Genomic DNA, 16,344 nt, shown 5'->3' on the forward strand with positions numbered 1-16,344 from the left:
CTACATATGGTAATGCTTATATTTTCCCTGCACAGTTTCCCTGTACCCCTCTGAAAGTAACCTTCTGCGTGAGCAGGTTGAGTCTCCTACAGATGGTGGGCAGAACATTCCTGAAGTCCTAATGAAATTTGCCAGGCTTTCTGTCTATGACAATTATCTAATGTGCAACGGAGGGAACAGGTTTGGGAAGGAATGGGATGAATAAAGTATTTCAAGACATAATGGTGGTGACATATAATGGTGCCTTTAAATAATATTGATTTTAGACATTGCTCAGGAAGACTAGGTTTTATTTATTTAAATTACCACCAGGAAGAGTCTGTTTATTATTTTAATAAAGGAAAAACCACTCACGGTCTACTGGAACCTTGATACAGATTCATTGATTCTCCAAGATAAATGTAAGTTTCATTTTATCATATATAAACAATACAAAGTAGCAAATTGGGACAGGATCAAAAAAGAACAACAAAGTAACCAGAGATTGGGCAGTAAGACCTATGAAAAGCAACTGCAGAAGGGATATTTACATTTAAGAAAAGATTGTTGAAAGACCTTCTTGTTACAACTCTGAATACCTAAAAGGATGACATGGAGAATAAAGTCAAAAACTGTTTCCTATGGTTCCAGAGCACTGGACAATGGATAATGGATTTAAACAACAGGAAGGCAGATTCCAAATGAATGTCAAGAACTGTTCACTGTAAAAAGGTTCTATAGCAGAACCAACAATCAAGAAAAGTAGTCGAATCCTCAACACTGGATGTGTCCCAAGCAGAGTTGAAGAAGCCTTAATTTGGATTCATCTATTCGGTTGGGGGCTGGACTTGATGGCCTAAAGGGCCCCTTTATATATTTATGATTCTTTCAGTTTTCACCAAGCAATACCAATTTGTAGTCATCCACAATTTCTGTCTCACATAGCACCATAGTGGGAAAGACCAATGGTTTAAAAACAAACAACAAAAAACAGACTTTTAACATCTTAATTTATTTTTTTAAGTCCACATACAATTTAATTTTTTAAAAAAGTGGTATGCAAAATGAAAGGAGTTCTTGATAAGACTCTTCAAATACCTTATCAGTAGATTTAGCGATAGCATGCCACATATCTCTATCTTAGCATACGAATATGAGAGTTTATGTGTACATATAATACACACATACATATATTTTTAATTCTAATTGAATTAGAGCTGATTGAGTTCTTAAAGGTTTCACAATTATGTATTAGATTTCTTGTGAAATAAAATGACCAAATCATTATCCAATTTTTATTGAAAATCAGTCTGAAAAAAAAATCTGAATTATTGCTCACCAGCTCTCCATTCTAGAAGAGATTAGAGAAGAACCAGGTTGCATTGATAGCAGAGTCATCTATAGTTCACCATTTGTTCCCTCAAAGTCCTGGAAATGTATTTCTAACACTGCATTTGCCCTTTTTTGCAGTCACATCACATTGCTAAACTGGGGTGGGGAGGGGGTAGGAATAAATGATGTGAATCAGGACAGTCTGTTTTAAATTGATTATGATTGTGCTGCAGTTAAAAACCATTAGAATGGAGTATTTTGGCCTTGGGAATACAGCACTTATCTACTGTTCTTTCACGCAGTAGCTTCTTTTATCTGTCTCTCTTAGTGATTGAAGTCACCTCATTTTTGCTGATGATTCTTATTTCTAGTATTTTCTGTTCTCTGTATAAACTGTTCCGTCTTGTTTTCTTTGAGCAGGAGATCCTGCCCACCATGCATCTATGAAGAATCTCATTTCTTCATGTTTGTTGGAATCACTGTGTGATTTAATAACACTAAATGCCTTATTTCCTAAACTTGTAATTAGATGTGCATGTTAAGCTGAAAATAACACTTGTATGTTTTGTTTTGTTGTTTCTGACTTTTTAAATTATAGCTTGTGTGCTTGGTCAAAAAGGGGCGGGGTAGTAACATTAAAAACCTAGAGGACCAACAGTTGGTATTAGAGGGTTACTTTTTATTATTGTAATATTTTATTTTTTATTGGTAGGAAAGTGTTCAAGTTGTGAGATTCCTACCTATTTCACAGACTGAGGTAAAGAGGAAGAATGTTTGATAAAGGCATCCTTCCAGAGAGGAGGTAGCAACAGCAGAAAATAAAGCAAGAAGGCACAGCAGGGAATGTCAAATTCAGAGGACTACTGGGAAAGGCAGATTGACTTTCCACTTTTCACCTTACAGTTTCAGTTTATCACGACATGACATTAATGAATGAATCTACTGGGTACAAGCTGTAGAACAAAGAAAAAGAGTTAGCATGGAACCCTTATATATAGCACCTACTAAGGACTCAAGCTGTCCCAGTGGAAAGCAAAATTTATTATTTTACCCTCTGGAACAATCTCGTCTATCTAGAGTTCCCTAGAAGTCAAACAATATGTTGAGAAGACATCTCAGGAACAGATTGACAAAAGTTGGAAGCAGCGTATAAGAAGGCATCCAATTATGAGGCTGAGGGGAAGCATTGATGATACACCTTGATGCATTGTTACTGTTTTGCTGCTATTCCCCTGAAAGGATAAACACCTATTTGAAATAATGGGGTTTTTGCTCTATGTGAATATTCTTGATGGGCAAAATCACTCTAATCTTCTTGGACTTGGACTCTGATTAGGCTAATTTAGTCAAGGTGCCTCAACTAAACTAGTCTCATGTTAGTTTGATGATGAGCTTGAGTTTGTGACTCCTGATGTAGCAGCTAGAGATTTCAAACCAACTTCAATCACCTAGATCTTCCTGCATTGTTAGTGTGGCCCAGGAGGTAGACCATAGGTCCATGTGATGGTATCAGCTTCTTTGGAGGGAATGAGGTGATTTATTCAGCCTTGAAGGAAGTGGTGGTGTGCTTCCTGATCAAGAAGCCATCCTTGTACCCAACAATTTTGGGTAATTATTGATCTGTCTACAGCCGTCTTTTGGGGAGAGGGGGTAGAATGTTGAGAAGGTGGTTGGACAGCAAAGGATCCTAAAGGAATCTATTATCCAAACTTCTTTTATTTTGGTTTCAGGCAAGGAGTTTAGTTTAGTTTAATTTAGTTTAGTGTCATTGCACCTCGTACAACAAAATTAAATGCCATCTTCAGTGTACATTATAACTATAAAAATAAAACACAAACACACATCCTTCACATTCTATACAATTGAATTGAAAACCCCTGATATTGCATTAATATTGTGCTATACAGTAGAATTCAATGTGGTTACTGCCCTGGGATAGAAGCTGTTTTTCAGCCTATTTGTCCTTGTTTTTATTATTCTGTACCATCTACCAGATGGTAATAGTTAAAAAAAAAAAGGATGCCCAGGATGAGATGGATTTAACTTTCTTAAGGCAGCGGGAGCTATAAAGCTCTTCCAAAGAGGGGAGAGGGCAACCAATGATCCTCTGGGCAATGACATTAACCAGTGGTAGGATTCAAATATTGTTGCCACCGGTTCAGTGGCCATGGTTTGGTGGGTGTGCTTTGCATGCATGCACACACTTTGCGTGCATGCGCACACCAAACATGCACTTTGCGCAGGCACAGAGGCATTTGCGCAGGTGCAGAGGCATTCTAATTCGCCTCCAAGCCTGCACGATCCTGGTCGCTTCAGCAGCTGCCGCGCAGCACTATTCTGTGCCACGCAAAGCAGCTGTGCTTCAAATTCAGCCGATAAAAGTGAGTATGGGAGCATGGGTGGGTGGGTGGGCCCAACAGCAGAGTGGCGGAGAGAACCAATTCAGTCTCCACTGCTCATCGCCCCTACTGGCTCACCAGAACCGGGCCGAATCGGTCAAATACCACCACTGACATTAACCCTCTGGAGCGCTGTCCTATCTGCCACTGTGCAATTGGCAAACCATACACAGATGCTGTAAGTTAAAATATTCTCTATGGTGCAGCAGTAGAAGGTCACCAGAAATTTTCCATTCAGTTGTTGTTTCCTGAGAAGTCTCAGGTGGTATAATCTGTGCTGGGCCCTTTTGACCAGTGCTGTAGTGTGGGTACCTCAGGTCAGTTCCTCTTTTATGATAACATTTATGAGTCATTATGGAGATGGATTTCATCATATAACTGAAGCTTTTTTTTTGTTCATACATAATATTTACGATACTTTGTGAACATCCCTGGTAGTCATCAAAATGTACAAATTGTGCAGCTTGGTCTCATTTTGTGAACTTTTGTCAATAGAGGTCCCACTTGGTTGATGCTTTGAAAAAAATCTTTTGAACCATGCTCTTCACAGGCTTCCTCAGAACCAGATTTCTAGTGGTTGATAGTTGATCAGAAAAGTGCCAATTAAGCTTGTGCACCTGTTAGTAAACTCAACTAATAAGAGGATCAGTATGTATTTATTGAAGGAGGGAAACTTGATATATTAAGTTCTTATTTCTGCCTATACAGTTGGAGCCCTTGCACTTTGTTCCTCAGTTTTACTATAAAAACAGATAGGCTTTAAACTGTAATGGGCTTTTTTATCTTATAGATTATGGCTGAGCAAGCAGTGGCAAGTAGCAGCCTCTCTCGATCCATCACCCTTGAATCTATTTCTCCAAATGACATACCTCTACAAGGTAACAATATTATAGACCAAGTTTCTTTAATTGCATGCATTTTATTATTCCTCACAATTACAGAGATGTAGTGAATATTCCTTATATTAGGGAACCACTATTCTTTTTCACTTATTCCAGAAAGAACCTCAGCATTGGGATGAAAGTTCGAATCACGAAGCAGCATTTTCGCTATATAAAAAAATTTGTTGAATTTCACCTTGACATTTGTTACTTGGTGTCTTTATCTTTGAATGGATTTTGTCTGACCTTCACAGACTATTATGTGTGGTAAATCATTTCACTGAATAGGATCCGAGGTCCCTCATACCTTTCCTCATGCATCATGAACCACAATACACAGTATACAGCAAATTACCCTATTGTCCAGTTTGAAAATGCACAATTGAATGTCCACTACAATTGTAGAAGAATTAAGAAAATGGGTGGGAAATCAGAGAGATGGTCAGTGAAGAACACATCTGCTGGCCACCTTTGCCACCAAAACACAGCTGAAAGAATTACTGCCAGACTGAAGTCTCTGGCAATCTGAAGAGGAGTTTCAGTGGTATTCTTTGTTTTCAAACAATGAAGGAACAGGTGTGCTCTTGACTGCCCCCTTATTATGCAATGCAGCATTTGATACCTCATATAAAAACTTCCATTTCTTAGATTGATGGCACTCTGAAGGACCAATGAATGAACTCAGTGAGACTTACTGTAGGATCACGTGATTACTCATCAAGTGCCATGTTTCAGTATCTCCTTATTTCTAATGCCTTAAAATTTATTCTCTGAACAACAGATTAGAACAAATCTGTTCTCTTTTGTTCCCACAGCTGATATATTGGATGTTGTAAGACAGTCTGTTCAGAAATACAAAGCTTTATATATCGGCAGCTTACCAGTATCTAAATCTATGGGTAGGTATTTCTTAATGAATTCTGCAACTTATGTTTATAGTTGCTTCATAAATATTGTAAGGTGTAATCTGATCTATTTTATTAGCCTTTCTACAGCTATGAAACGAACTTCTGCATTATATGTTACAATTGGTGGTTTATGTCAGCAGTCCAACTAATGAACCCAACAAACATAGACACTTTCCAGAACTTTGAAATTCCAATAGCAAAAACTTACATCATTTCAATACCAAAGAAAGCAAAACTATATCTAACTTTTCCCAAGCAATCCTGCATAATTAAAGAATAGATTTCTCCCCTCTTCCCACTGGACAAGGTCACATTGTCCAATTATGAATTGTCCTTTTGTTTTGAGAATAGTTGATGTCTTGTCTGACACCTGCAGAAGTGTCCTTGGTGGGTACTTAGCTCTTCCTGTTGAAATCTGGAGCCTCTGCATTCCATCTTCCCCTTCTCTCCCTCCAGTTCTTTGGCAAGTTGAGCAGTAATAACATTTACAGGAAGCATAAGCAAATTCAATCTTGACATTTTGGCCCCCTGGAAAGAAGGGATACCTACAAAATATCAAACAGATATTATCATTATGAGTTCATACCATTCTTCTTTACATCTCCCCCTGGTTTCTGAAGATATTTCAAGTGGAATCTGTTCATTAGCTGGTCTGCCTTAACATTGTGGGACCCATTCTGCTTGTACCCTTGGATATCCTTTCCATTGCACTAGAATGCAATTTCCCGTTGTAGTAAGTAGAATCTAGGATCCTTTTTATCTCATAGTATTCTCCCCCACTAGATCAAGCCCGGGGTTTCTTCCCCACTGGTCTTAACTGCGACTCTTAGGCTGGTTTTAATAAGCTGAAATGGAATACTGGATGCACATTTCCCAATATCTTGGGTAACTGTAGCTCTACTGTGACTGGACTGATGATTTTCACAATAGGAAATGAACCAGTATACTTGGGGCCCAACATCCTACAAAGTTGCCTTAACCTTAAGTATTTTGTGGATAAGTACACTCTTTCCCCCATCTTGAACTCCTTTTGAAGAGCTCTCCTTTTGTCTGCTTGTTGTTTTTACCCTTTTCTTGCTTTCACTAAGGCTTTCTTTACATCTTTGCATGCTCTGTTTAGGAAGTCCATCAACTCCTTGAGAGTTACTGAGGAGGAAGGCATAGGCATGAACTCCATCCTTGTGGTTATCTTAAATGGGGTGAAGCCTGTGCTGATACTCATTAAATTATTGTATGGTACCTCTGCAAATGGCAAGAGCTCAACCCAGTTGGGCTGCTGATAGTTAACATAACAGCGTAGGTATTGCTCTACCACTGCATTAGCTCATTCTGAGGCCCCATTCGTACTTGGATGGAACCTGGGAAGACCTTATCAGCTTTATTAATTCACATCAGAACTTTGCTGTAAACTGTACTCGTCGGTCTGAGCCAATGCATTTGGGCACTTCGTGCAGTCGGTAGATGTGTTGTACAAACATCTTAGCCAGTCTCTGGGTGGATAGGAGTTTGGGGCATGCCACAAAGCGGGACTGTTCAGAGAACAGATCCACAACGATCCAAATCACAGTGTTCACTTTCTGGTAGCTCCACTATAAAATCCATAGCAATTTCCTCCCAAGGTCTGGTTGGGTCGGCCACCTACTGCAACAATCTGGGGGACTTCCCTAGCCGTTGCTTCGTAGAAGTGCACACAGGACAACTCACCACATAGCTCTCTATGTCCTTCTTCATCTTTGGCCACCAAAATTGCCTCCTGGCCAAGTGTAGGGTTTTTACAAACCCAAAGCAATTTGCTTGGCGTCATGACTTTGCTGCAAGACTTGTGTTCATAAACTGTCAGGAATGTACAGTTTGTCACTTTTCCATGCCAAGTCTCCTCTCATCGTCATCTGGCTTCAATGGGTCCCAAACCACCTGTCTTTCTTCAGCACTTATTTTAACTGTTGTATTAAGGTGTCACCGGGGTTTAAAGGGGTTTCCCATGTCTGTTGCTTCATGGAGGCCTGGGCTGCAAGCTGCTTGAAGGTATAATGGAATGAACCACTTCTTCCTGAGTGCTCTTGTATTGGGGCAACCAGGAAAGCACATCTGCCAGGAAATTTTCCCCCTCCCCCAGAAGTATAACATTAGCAAAGCCTACAAAAATCTGTAGCTATTTTTGAGTTCGGGGGGGGGCGGGGCTGCCATTCCAAAATGGCATTCACCTTTTCAGGTCCATCACTAGTCCTTCACATGACACCCTATTCCCTAAGTAATCCAGACTGGTTTTGTTAAATTCACACTTCAACAGTTTGGCATGCAGCTTAGCATCCAGGAGTTTCCTAAGTACTTCATGCAATAATCTCACATTCTGTTGTGGCCCACCAGTGGCCAGCGGAGCTGGTGGAAGACTTGGACAGTGAGGAAGTTGGGGAGGAACATGGGCCAGTCCTGGAGTCTGGGGAAGGCTCTGATGAGTGCTCTGCGTTGGAGGCAGAGATGCAGCCAGGGCCATCCAACAGTTATCAGCTGTCTTCGGAGTCTGAGATCAGTGGGGCAGAAGAACGGCTGGAGCCTGTTCCTGATGTTTACATGCACAGAGCTGCCAGGAGAAGGGAATAGTTAAGGAACAAGGGTCAACTCTGGAGTAAAAACACAGGTGGATGGTGAATGGCCCCTCCCATAGGGAATAAAGAGGAGCGAAAGAGGAGTGGTGTTTGCAGAGACAGTTAGTTTGTTCATGACTCTCAGAGACTCCTTGCCAAGTATTTTCTTCTACAGCGTTGCGCTTGGAAGCTATCGGCCTGGCAACTCTCCAAGCCTGATAAGGTCTGTGGTTGTAATTCACCCTTGAAAGACTGTTTGCTGGGACTTTGCTGTGAATGATAGGAATTTACATTAGCCTAATAAAAATGGATTTTGTCAGGACAAGGAGTCTGTTTCATGATTTTGTGAAGCTAGGTCAGGACACATTCTCTTCCATTATCTCAGAACAGATGAGGATGTCGTACAGGTATACCAGAATTCCTTTGTACAAATTCTCATGCAACATCTCATTTATTAGTTATATGAACACAACAGGTTCTCCTTTAGACCAAAAGCCATCACTTTGAATAGCACCCCAGGGGGCAGTTAAATGTGGTCTTCCACGCATTTCCCTTTTTAATCCTCACGCAATTGCATGCCTCCATTAGGTTCAGCTTGGTGAACACCTTTCCTTTGGACAGATACCCCAGCATGTCCTTCATGATGTGGAGGGGGTACATATTCTCCACACAGATCCTATTGATCCTGTAGAAATCTACACACAACCTCAGCAACCCGTTCCTTTTCTCTTTAAACAGCATGGGAGCTGCCATTCAGGACTGGATGAATCCCCTGGCAAGGTTCGTGACTATGAAGTCTCTTACCCACCCCCCACCCCCCACCCCCCATTTCCTTGGGAGTAATTGTGTACATCTTAAGCTTAGAAATTTCATCCCTGGTAAGATATCAATTGCACAGTCCATGGGTTGATGGAGTGGCAGAACATCAGATTCCTTCTTACTAAACGCTTTGGTGAAGTCCTGATATTCCTTGGGGATTGCAGGTTCCCTCGGCTTTGACTCAGTGGCCACTCTCATGTGCTCAGGCCCTTCCCTCCAATTACAGCTGGAGCTCACTGTGCTCTCTGTAAGTTCTGGGGTCCTTGGGCTCATCACTAAGTAGTTCCTGTCTCTCCCCCAACATACTGTAGTCTCCACTTCTTCAGCCAAGCCAAAACCAATATCATGGCTTCTGCCTTTTTTGGGCCACCATGAACCCAGATAGTCTCTTTGTGGTTCCCCATTATCAGGCTCACTGGCTCAGTTAGGTAGGAGATGGGCACCCTCCTATGATCGAGCCATTGACCTGCTCAAATTTCATGGGTTGGTGTAGTTTCCCCACTCTCAATTCTAGTTTCACTGTCTGCAGGCTTTCTAAACATTGGGTTCATCCTGAGCCTATCAGGGCTGTTACAACTCCCTTCACTCTGAGTGGGGCACTATGATCTCCACCCAGGCAGTAAAAGGGCTGATGGCTCCACTTACAAACAGGTCGTTCTCTCCCTCACTGTTGCTCTCATAGAGGGCCAGCTGGGCATCGGTGGTTATAGTTCCCTTCCCCTCAGTTGTTGGGGAAGAGACCTTTATGACTTGGTTTGCCACCTGTGTCTTTTCTCTCTCCTCCTTCAGTGCCTTCTTGGTCTTTGCCAGGCTTGGAAACTTCAGGGTCATCATGGGCTTGAGCACTGGGCAGATCACAGCTCTATGGCCCTCCTTCCCGCATTGGAAGCACTACCCAGACTCATGCTTTGGGGCCTCTCTCAGGGTGGAGAAGGAAGCTGCTGGGATCTTCTAACCCAACAAATGCTTCTCTTGGCTTTTTCTTGGCCAGCTCTTGGCTCCTCCATGCCTCTTATACTCTATAAAATCCAACTCCATGTTTGTTGCTGGCTGGTTCCATGTGCAGATGTCATCTGAGATTCTGCGGGGCAAGTAAATGTGATACAGCTCCCAGTTTAGGCTGTCATGAAAGTAGACCAGCAACCACTCTGGTCACCCCATCAGCTTCCTGGCAAGGCTCCAAAATTCGTGGTTTTACTTGGTCACCAGCCTGTTCTCCTGTTTGATAGTGCGTATCTCGGACTCAGCTTGGCAAATCTGCGTATTGTCCCTGAATCAGGCTTGGAGCTCATGTAGGAAGGCATCGGGGTTCCCCAGCTTGGAAGCTCCCTTGTCATGCAGCTGCCCACTCTGCTGTATCTCCCTCCAGGCTGGCCGCGATGGTGTTCATGCAGGCAATATCATCCGGGTAGACGGGTCCATACTGGTTCATGTGGCTCCATACCCGGTTCAGAAAAAAGTCCAACTTCTCTGGTCTCCCATTGAACATGGCTCTTATCAGCAGGGGTTCCAAGTGCCCTGGGCAAACCAGTATCCTGTGGTTCACTGCAGTGGGAACAACTGGGGTTGGAAACTCATAGTTATCGATGGCACATGAAGTTGGCAGGCTCCCCCATGTGGAGTAGCAGTCACCTCTCAGGGACTGGCAGTGCCCTGGCCTAATGCACCACTCTGGTGTGGGACAGTAACCTCTTGGGGGCTGGCAGTATCCAGGCCGCTAGTCCCCCAGCCACTAGCTGAGGCTAAGCTGTGGAGGCGAAGGGACTGTTGGGCTTGACTGGCTCCTGCCTTGGTGGCTTGAGCTATCTGTCATATTAGCACCATCCCCACAAATGTCTCTCTCAGTTGCTCCACTGATGGACTGTGTAATGTGGCCAGGTATTTCTAATCCACTGGCTTTTCCCATTCTGCAGCTCTTTTGGCCAATCCTAGGATGAGGGCCACCTGGGGAAACTCAAGGGAATCTTTGCTTCCGCCACCTTCCTCACTACGCCTCACCATGGCTCAACGGTGCCTGGGTAGAAGGATCCAGCCACTGCACCTTCATCCCATGTCGCCGGCTGCTCTGCCTTCTCCATTCGCACTTTAGACCGGGTCATGACCGCTTATCTGCTTGAGCCGTTGCCAGGGCTTCCTTTGTCACACCTGTCCTGGCATTCGTCACCATCTCCGTGTTTCGTTTTACACCAGACATAGTTCCCCAGACTCCCCATAGTGCTCTCAGAGGTGGCCTAGTAGGCTGCATAGAACCAGGGTTAGGAGACCTGATTTAATGTCAATAATCCAACTAATGCTCCCAACAAATGTAAGAAACTTTCAGAAACTTTGAAATCCCTAAAACAAAACGTTATTTACATCATTTCGGCTGACATCTGCAGAAGTCTCCTTGGTGGGTGTTGGGCTCTCCTGTTTGAAGTCTTCAGCTCTGCATTCCATCTTCCCCTTCCCTCCCCTCAGTTCTTTGGCAAGTTAAGAAGCGATTATATTCACAGGAATCATAAGTGAATTTAATCTTGACAGTTTATGTTTATGCTTTTCAGGAATCTTGCCAGGTATATGGAAAAAGGAATAATTAAGTTGATGAGATTCCTATGCAATAATGCTTTTTTCTGCACGCTGGATACACTGACCACATCAATAACACTATCCGCTCTGACTTACAAATATCTGCAACTATTTGCTGACCCAGTACATGGCAGCAAAGAGCAACTACTAACTCTAAATTTTGCAACTCAGATCTGGCAACTTGAAATGAAAATCCATTGGTTTTGTTCGTATTGTAATTTGTTCTTGAGTTAAAACCATGTTAGGGTTGACAGGAAGTAACAGGAATCATATTGGGGCATAGATTTGATTAGGAAATGATTAAGGGACAAAGAGTTAAATACTGCTTTTCTTTGATGTTCTATTTCACCTTAAAAATTACATAGAAAAATCTATAATAAATCCCTTTAATAGCTGTTTGTCAAGAAATCAGTGAATTCATCATGTTGTCCTGCTATTGTGCCTGTTATAAGTTTCTGTGATGTGTAGCAGTTAAAGCTGTAAAACAGGGGTGTCAAACTTGATTTCTTCAAGGGCCAGATCAGCATTGTAGTTCTCGTCTGCAGGCCAGCAGGGGGGCAGGGAGAGAGGATGGATGCCAGCCAAAATGGGGCATGTGGGTGTTTTTGGCCTGGACAGCTTCCTGCAGCACTTTGCCAGCCAAAACAGGGCGTGGGAGAGTGCGCCTGTGTAGCTCGTTTTTGGTGGCAGAGTGCTGCTGATGGCCAGTGAGGCCAAAAATGCCCCCCCTCCCCATTGGCCATTTTGGCTGGCAGAGGCACTGCAGCCTGATGCTTTGATATTTCGAGGCTGGCCTTGAAGCTAGATTTAAGCACCCTGCGGGCCAGATCTGGCCTGTGGGCTGTGAGTTTGACATCCCTGCTGTCGAGTGAGGTTAAGGGAAATGGTAGAAATCTCAATGTTTAAAGTTACTACATTTCTTTGGGATACATAGATATTTCTCTCAAACTATCTGTTCTCTTGAAATATCTCAAAACAGATGGTTTCTTTAGTTACCTTTCCTCATCTTTGGCCTTGGAAGGAATCTTAAGCAGCAAAGTTGCCTTGACTGGAATAAGGAATTCAGACCCGGGATCCTGAAATTACCTATTCTTCAGCTAATGGTGAAAAATGGCTTGCTTATTCATTTCTTTCCTGCCTTGGCACTTTAGGGATTGATGTGCTAAATAATGCCATTGAAACTCTGATGGGCAGCCGTAAGCGTGAGCAGTGGATTCAAGCTGTGGTTAGCGTTTCAGATTCAGTGATGCAAGCAGATCAGACTGAAGTAAGACTCTTTGTGATATTGTACACAGTGGGATCTTTCTCTTCTCACCAAATATCTGAGTATGACCTTGCTATCTGTCTCCTGTATGTATTATGGCCCGCTTCTATGGCATATCCCAGAAACCGAATAATCAGCCAAGGAGATACTTGACTGAAAAACTGATAGTTGGAATTTTTCTCACCACCATTGACTGAATGCTATTACTTAAGAGTAGATATTGACACCCTTTTTCTGCAGAGGAGCCAGAGGCCATGCTGCTGCTACCACCCTTTTGGGATGAGGTGGCAAACATTCTCTCTCCCTCTGTTGTGGTTTGAGTAAGCATATTTCTTTTTGGGACCAAGAGCTGCATGATTTTGACTGGTGGGCATATCTGGCCCATTGGCCATAGATTGCTGATTCCGATCAGATCTTGGTTGCAAAATCCAGATAATGATTGCAGGTAGTCCTCTACTCACAACTGGTCACTTAGTGACCATTATGATACCACCTGCAAGTCACATTTTGGGCACTTTGGCTACAGGGCCCAGCTGTTTGCAGTATCCTACAGTCATGTAACCATGATTTTTGAGCCATGGTGACTCTGGTTAAAATATGGTATTGCGGTCTGACTCTGCCCATTGCCAGGAGTTTGATCCTGATGAGCTCAAGGTTGACTCAGCTTCCATCTTTCTAAGGTTGGTAAAATGAGGTCCCAGATTGTTGTGGGCAGTTGACATTTGTAAACTGCTTAGAGAGTCCTGTAAAGACAGAATATAAGTCTAAGTGCTATTGCTATTTTTATCATTTTTTCTGAAAACTGGCACTTACATGTATTACCAACTTTATAGTAAATTTATAGTTAGGTTTATTGAAATCTTACTAAATTTAATGGAATTATTCTCAGGTCAGAAAGCTTAATGTTCCACAGTACTGCTTTAATCTGTGCTAGCCATTTGCTGTCAGAATTAAAAGCTGCTGCCAAAGATGAATGTTTCAATGATCCATTGATTCCAGGGGGAGACAATTATAGTCAGTTATCCCATAGAGGTCAGTTGGATTTTAATATATTTAGGTTGTATATTACAAATCCAACTGATTTTCATTAGAACTTCCATTAATCTCTCTCACTGAGAACTTTAGTATCCTTAACATTGGTTGGGGTTTTATTTATAGTCCAACCTAATTTATTAAATATAAATTGAAAAACCAATCATAAATGTTAAAGGGTCATTCTTGACCTTCATTATCCTGTTCAAAAATATTAGTTTTCAGAGATGGTTGATAAATCCAGGTACAGTTACATCCTATTTGTTCCACTGGTTTCAATGAGCACTAAGTATTGCTTTCTGCAGAATGGAATTCACAGTACATTTACAAAACAATTCAGCCCTATTATGTTATTCTTCCAATAATGTTTACTTTTAATATGTTGCATTAAACTATAAACTAGAGGTTTCAAGCCCTGTCTGCTGGATTTATACTCCATAATGTGATTTGTTTGAATTTGCCAGGGCATTACATTCACTGTATCACATTTATGAGGCTGATGACATAATTCATTTTTGTGTTAGGAATAGGGATTTTAAAAAAAGAAAGTATAAATTTGATTTCTGTGTGAAGACCTAAAGCTTCCATCTAGTACCTGGAGAACAATTGGAATAAAATGCAATGAGTACTCTTAGTGTAATCTGATTGGATTGTTCTATATTCTTTAAGGCTGAAGAGGAGGAAGATCCCTGCATTTGGGAATGTCAAGTACGCTATGTGACTTTCATTGGGATTGGGAGAGATGCCCACACATTTGGACTTATTGCGGACATGGGGAAACAACGTTTCCAATGCACGGCCTTTTGGTGTGAACCAGATGCTGGAACCATTTCAGAAGCAGTACAGGCTGCATGTATGGTAAATGCTGTGAAAATAAAACAAACCAGAGCAGATTTTGGGAAAAGTATTAGTCTTCTAAAGAAGCTTCCTCTTAAGCTTGGATACATTTTATCTTCCTGCCATTCTTAGTTCTACTCCTCATCATACCCAAGACATTGTTTTCTGGCTCAGTATTCATTGCTCTTGAAATACTTGAAGATAAAAAGATCAAGGATCTTGTCAAAAAGAATAAATTGTTATTGCATTATTGCCATCTAAAGTAAACCACTTGAAATATGTTATTCTGTCTAAGTGAGGACTTCTAAACTATTTGCCAGAACCATTTCCTACAGCCTAACTCTAGGAAAAAGAGAAAGAAAGTTAGACCTTAATTAAACATTATGTGGCATCCTAAGAATCAAATAAATATTTTTGTTGAGATAGTTTGATATAATATTGTTGTGCATCATATCTGATAAGACAGTCTAGCCAGAAAAATCAGAATATCACCAAATAATTGAACTTAGCTTTAATCACAATATAGGTGAATTATAAAATGCCTGGCCAATTCCAGCTGCAGAATCCTTTATGCAATTTTGAATTAGTATTTTCAAATTAAATCATAATATTTTACAAATTAAACCAGTATATTTAATATTCTCCAAATAACTTACTGGATTGTACGTTCTTACAGCATCTTGGCTGAACTTGAAAAAGCTAAGCAAGGTTTAACCTAGTCAAACTGGAATGAGAGACAACAAGAAATCTTTTAGTCAACAGGAAATTGAATGAGTATTTGCCATTTATGTGATAGGGGGAAGATTTTTAAGACAAAAAACACTCATTAATTTAGATTTTTGTAAACCATGACTGGCTATATAACCTCTAAATTCACTGCAATTTATGTGTTTCTTTGATAGGTCCAGTATCAAAAGTGCTTAGTGGCATCACGAATGAGAACAAAAAGTAGTTCACACTCCATAATGAAGCTGAAAAGGACAATGTCGCTCGATTCACCCGTTTATTCATTTCCCATCACAGGACCTTCCTTGCAGAAAACCAGCAGTGGGGCCACAACATGCAAGAGGGGAATGTTCTCTTTCTTTGAAACCTTCCGCCAAAAACATTCCATGCTACCCACTTCCTAAGATGGAAACAAAGTCTGGTGGTCTGAATGCCCCTTAATGGCACTGTCCTCTGATGTCCGGGCTACAAATGTAACTAGCATAATTTTGTTTGTGAAACTCCTTCACTGAAGCGAAAAAACCAATACAGCCAAACAAAACTGGATCCTAAGAAGGATCCTGACAGATTCTGGACATGCTACGCATATTTCTTCCAGTTCTTCGCTACATAGAAACTCGGGGGCAGGGGAGATGCAATGCTGCACGAAAAACATTTGAAGGTGCTGCTTGCTACTAAGAGCAAGCAACATCATAATCACTGCGTAAACTTAAAAGTCTTGCTCCAATTGCCCAGGGATTCATCTTCATTCAGTAACAACACACAACTTTTTTATAGTTGAAGTTATGGACATTAACACTGTTCCTTTCCTAGCTGTAGTTTGAACTCTTGGAATGTGACACTGGAAAACAGGCTCAAGAGAAGGAAAAAAACCTGCTGACTCTCTAGGTGCATGTTTGGTTTAATATAAATTATTGATCTGAAGTTATTCCTGGAAAATTAATAATTGACATCAATATTCTTCAAGCTAATGCCACCCAAATGTCTTCTGAAACAAGGACCTGCCGATAATAAACC

At 41.4% G+C, this 16,344-nt stretch overlaps 1 protein-coding gene across 2 annotated transcripts in view; it reads left to right on the forward strand.

The window, feature by feature from the left end:
- The window catches only part of APBB3 (amyloid beta precursor protein binding family B member 3), a 49,830-nt gene extending 33,935 nt beyond the window's left edge, over window positions 1–15,895 (forward strand). For both annotated transcript variants that reach the window (XM_087930564.1, XM_087930565.1), the window contains exons 8-12: window positions 4,501–4,588; window positions 5,407–5,490; window positions 12,620–12,735; window positions 14,434–14,622; window positions 15,504–15,895. In XM_087930564.1, coding sequence (XP_087786690.1) covers window positions 4,501–4,588; window positions 5,407–5,490; window positions 12,620–12,735; window positions 14,434–14,622; window positions 15,504–15,731 — 705 coding nt within the window. In that variant the 3' untranslated portion in view covers window positions 15,732–15,895. The remainder of the gene's footprint in view (window positions 1–4,500; window positions 4,589–5,406; window positions 5,491–12,619; window positions 12,736–14,433; window positions 14,623–15,503) is intronic.
- Window positions 15,896–16,344: the final 449 nt, after the last annotated feature.

The sequence above is a fragment of the Pseudonaja textilis genome, chromosome 3, assembly GCF_049901715.1.
Source record: "Pseudonaja textilis isolate UNSWEBS1 chromosome 3, rPseTex1.2, whole genome shotgun sequence".
NCBI lineage: Eukaryota > Metazoa > Chordata > Lepidosauria > Squamata > Elapidae > Pseudonaja > Pseudonaja textilis.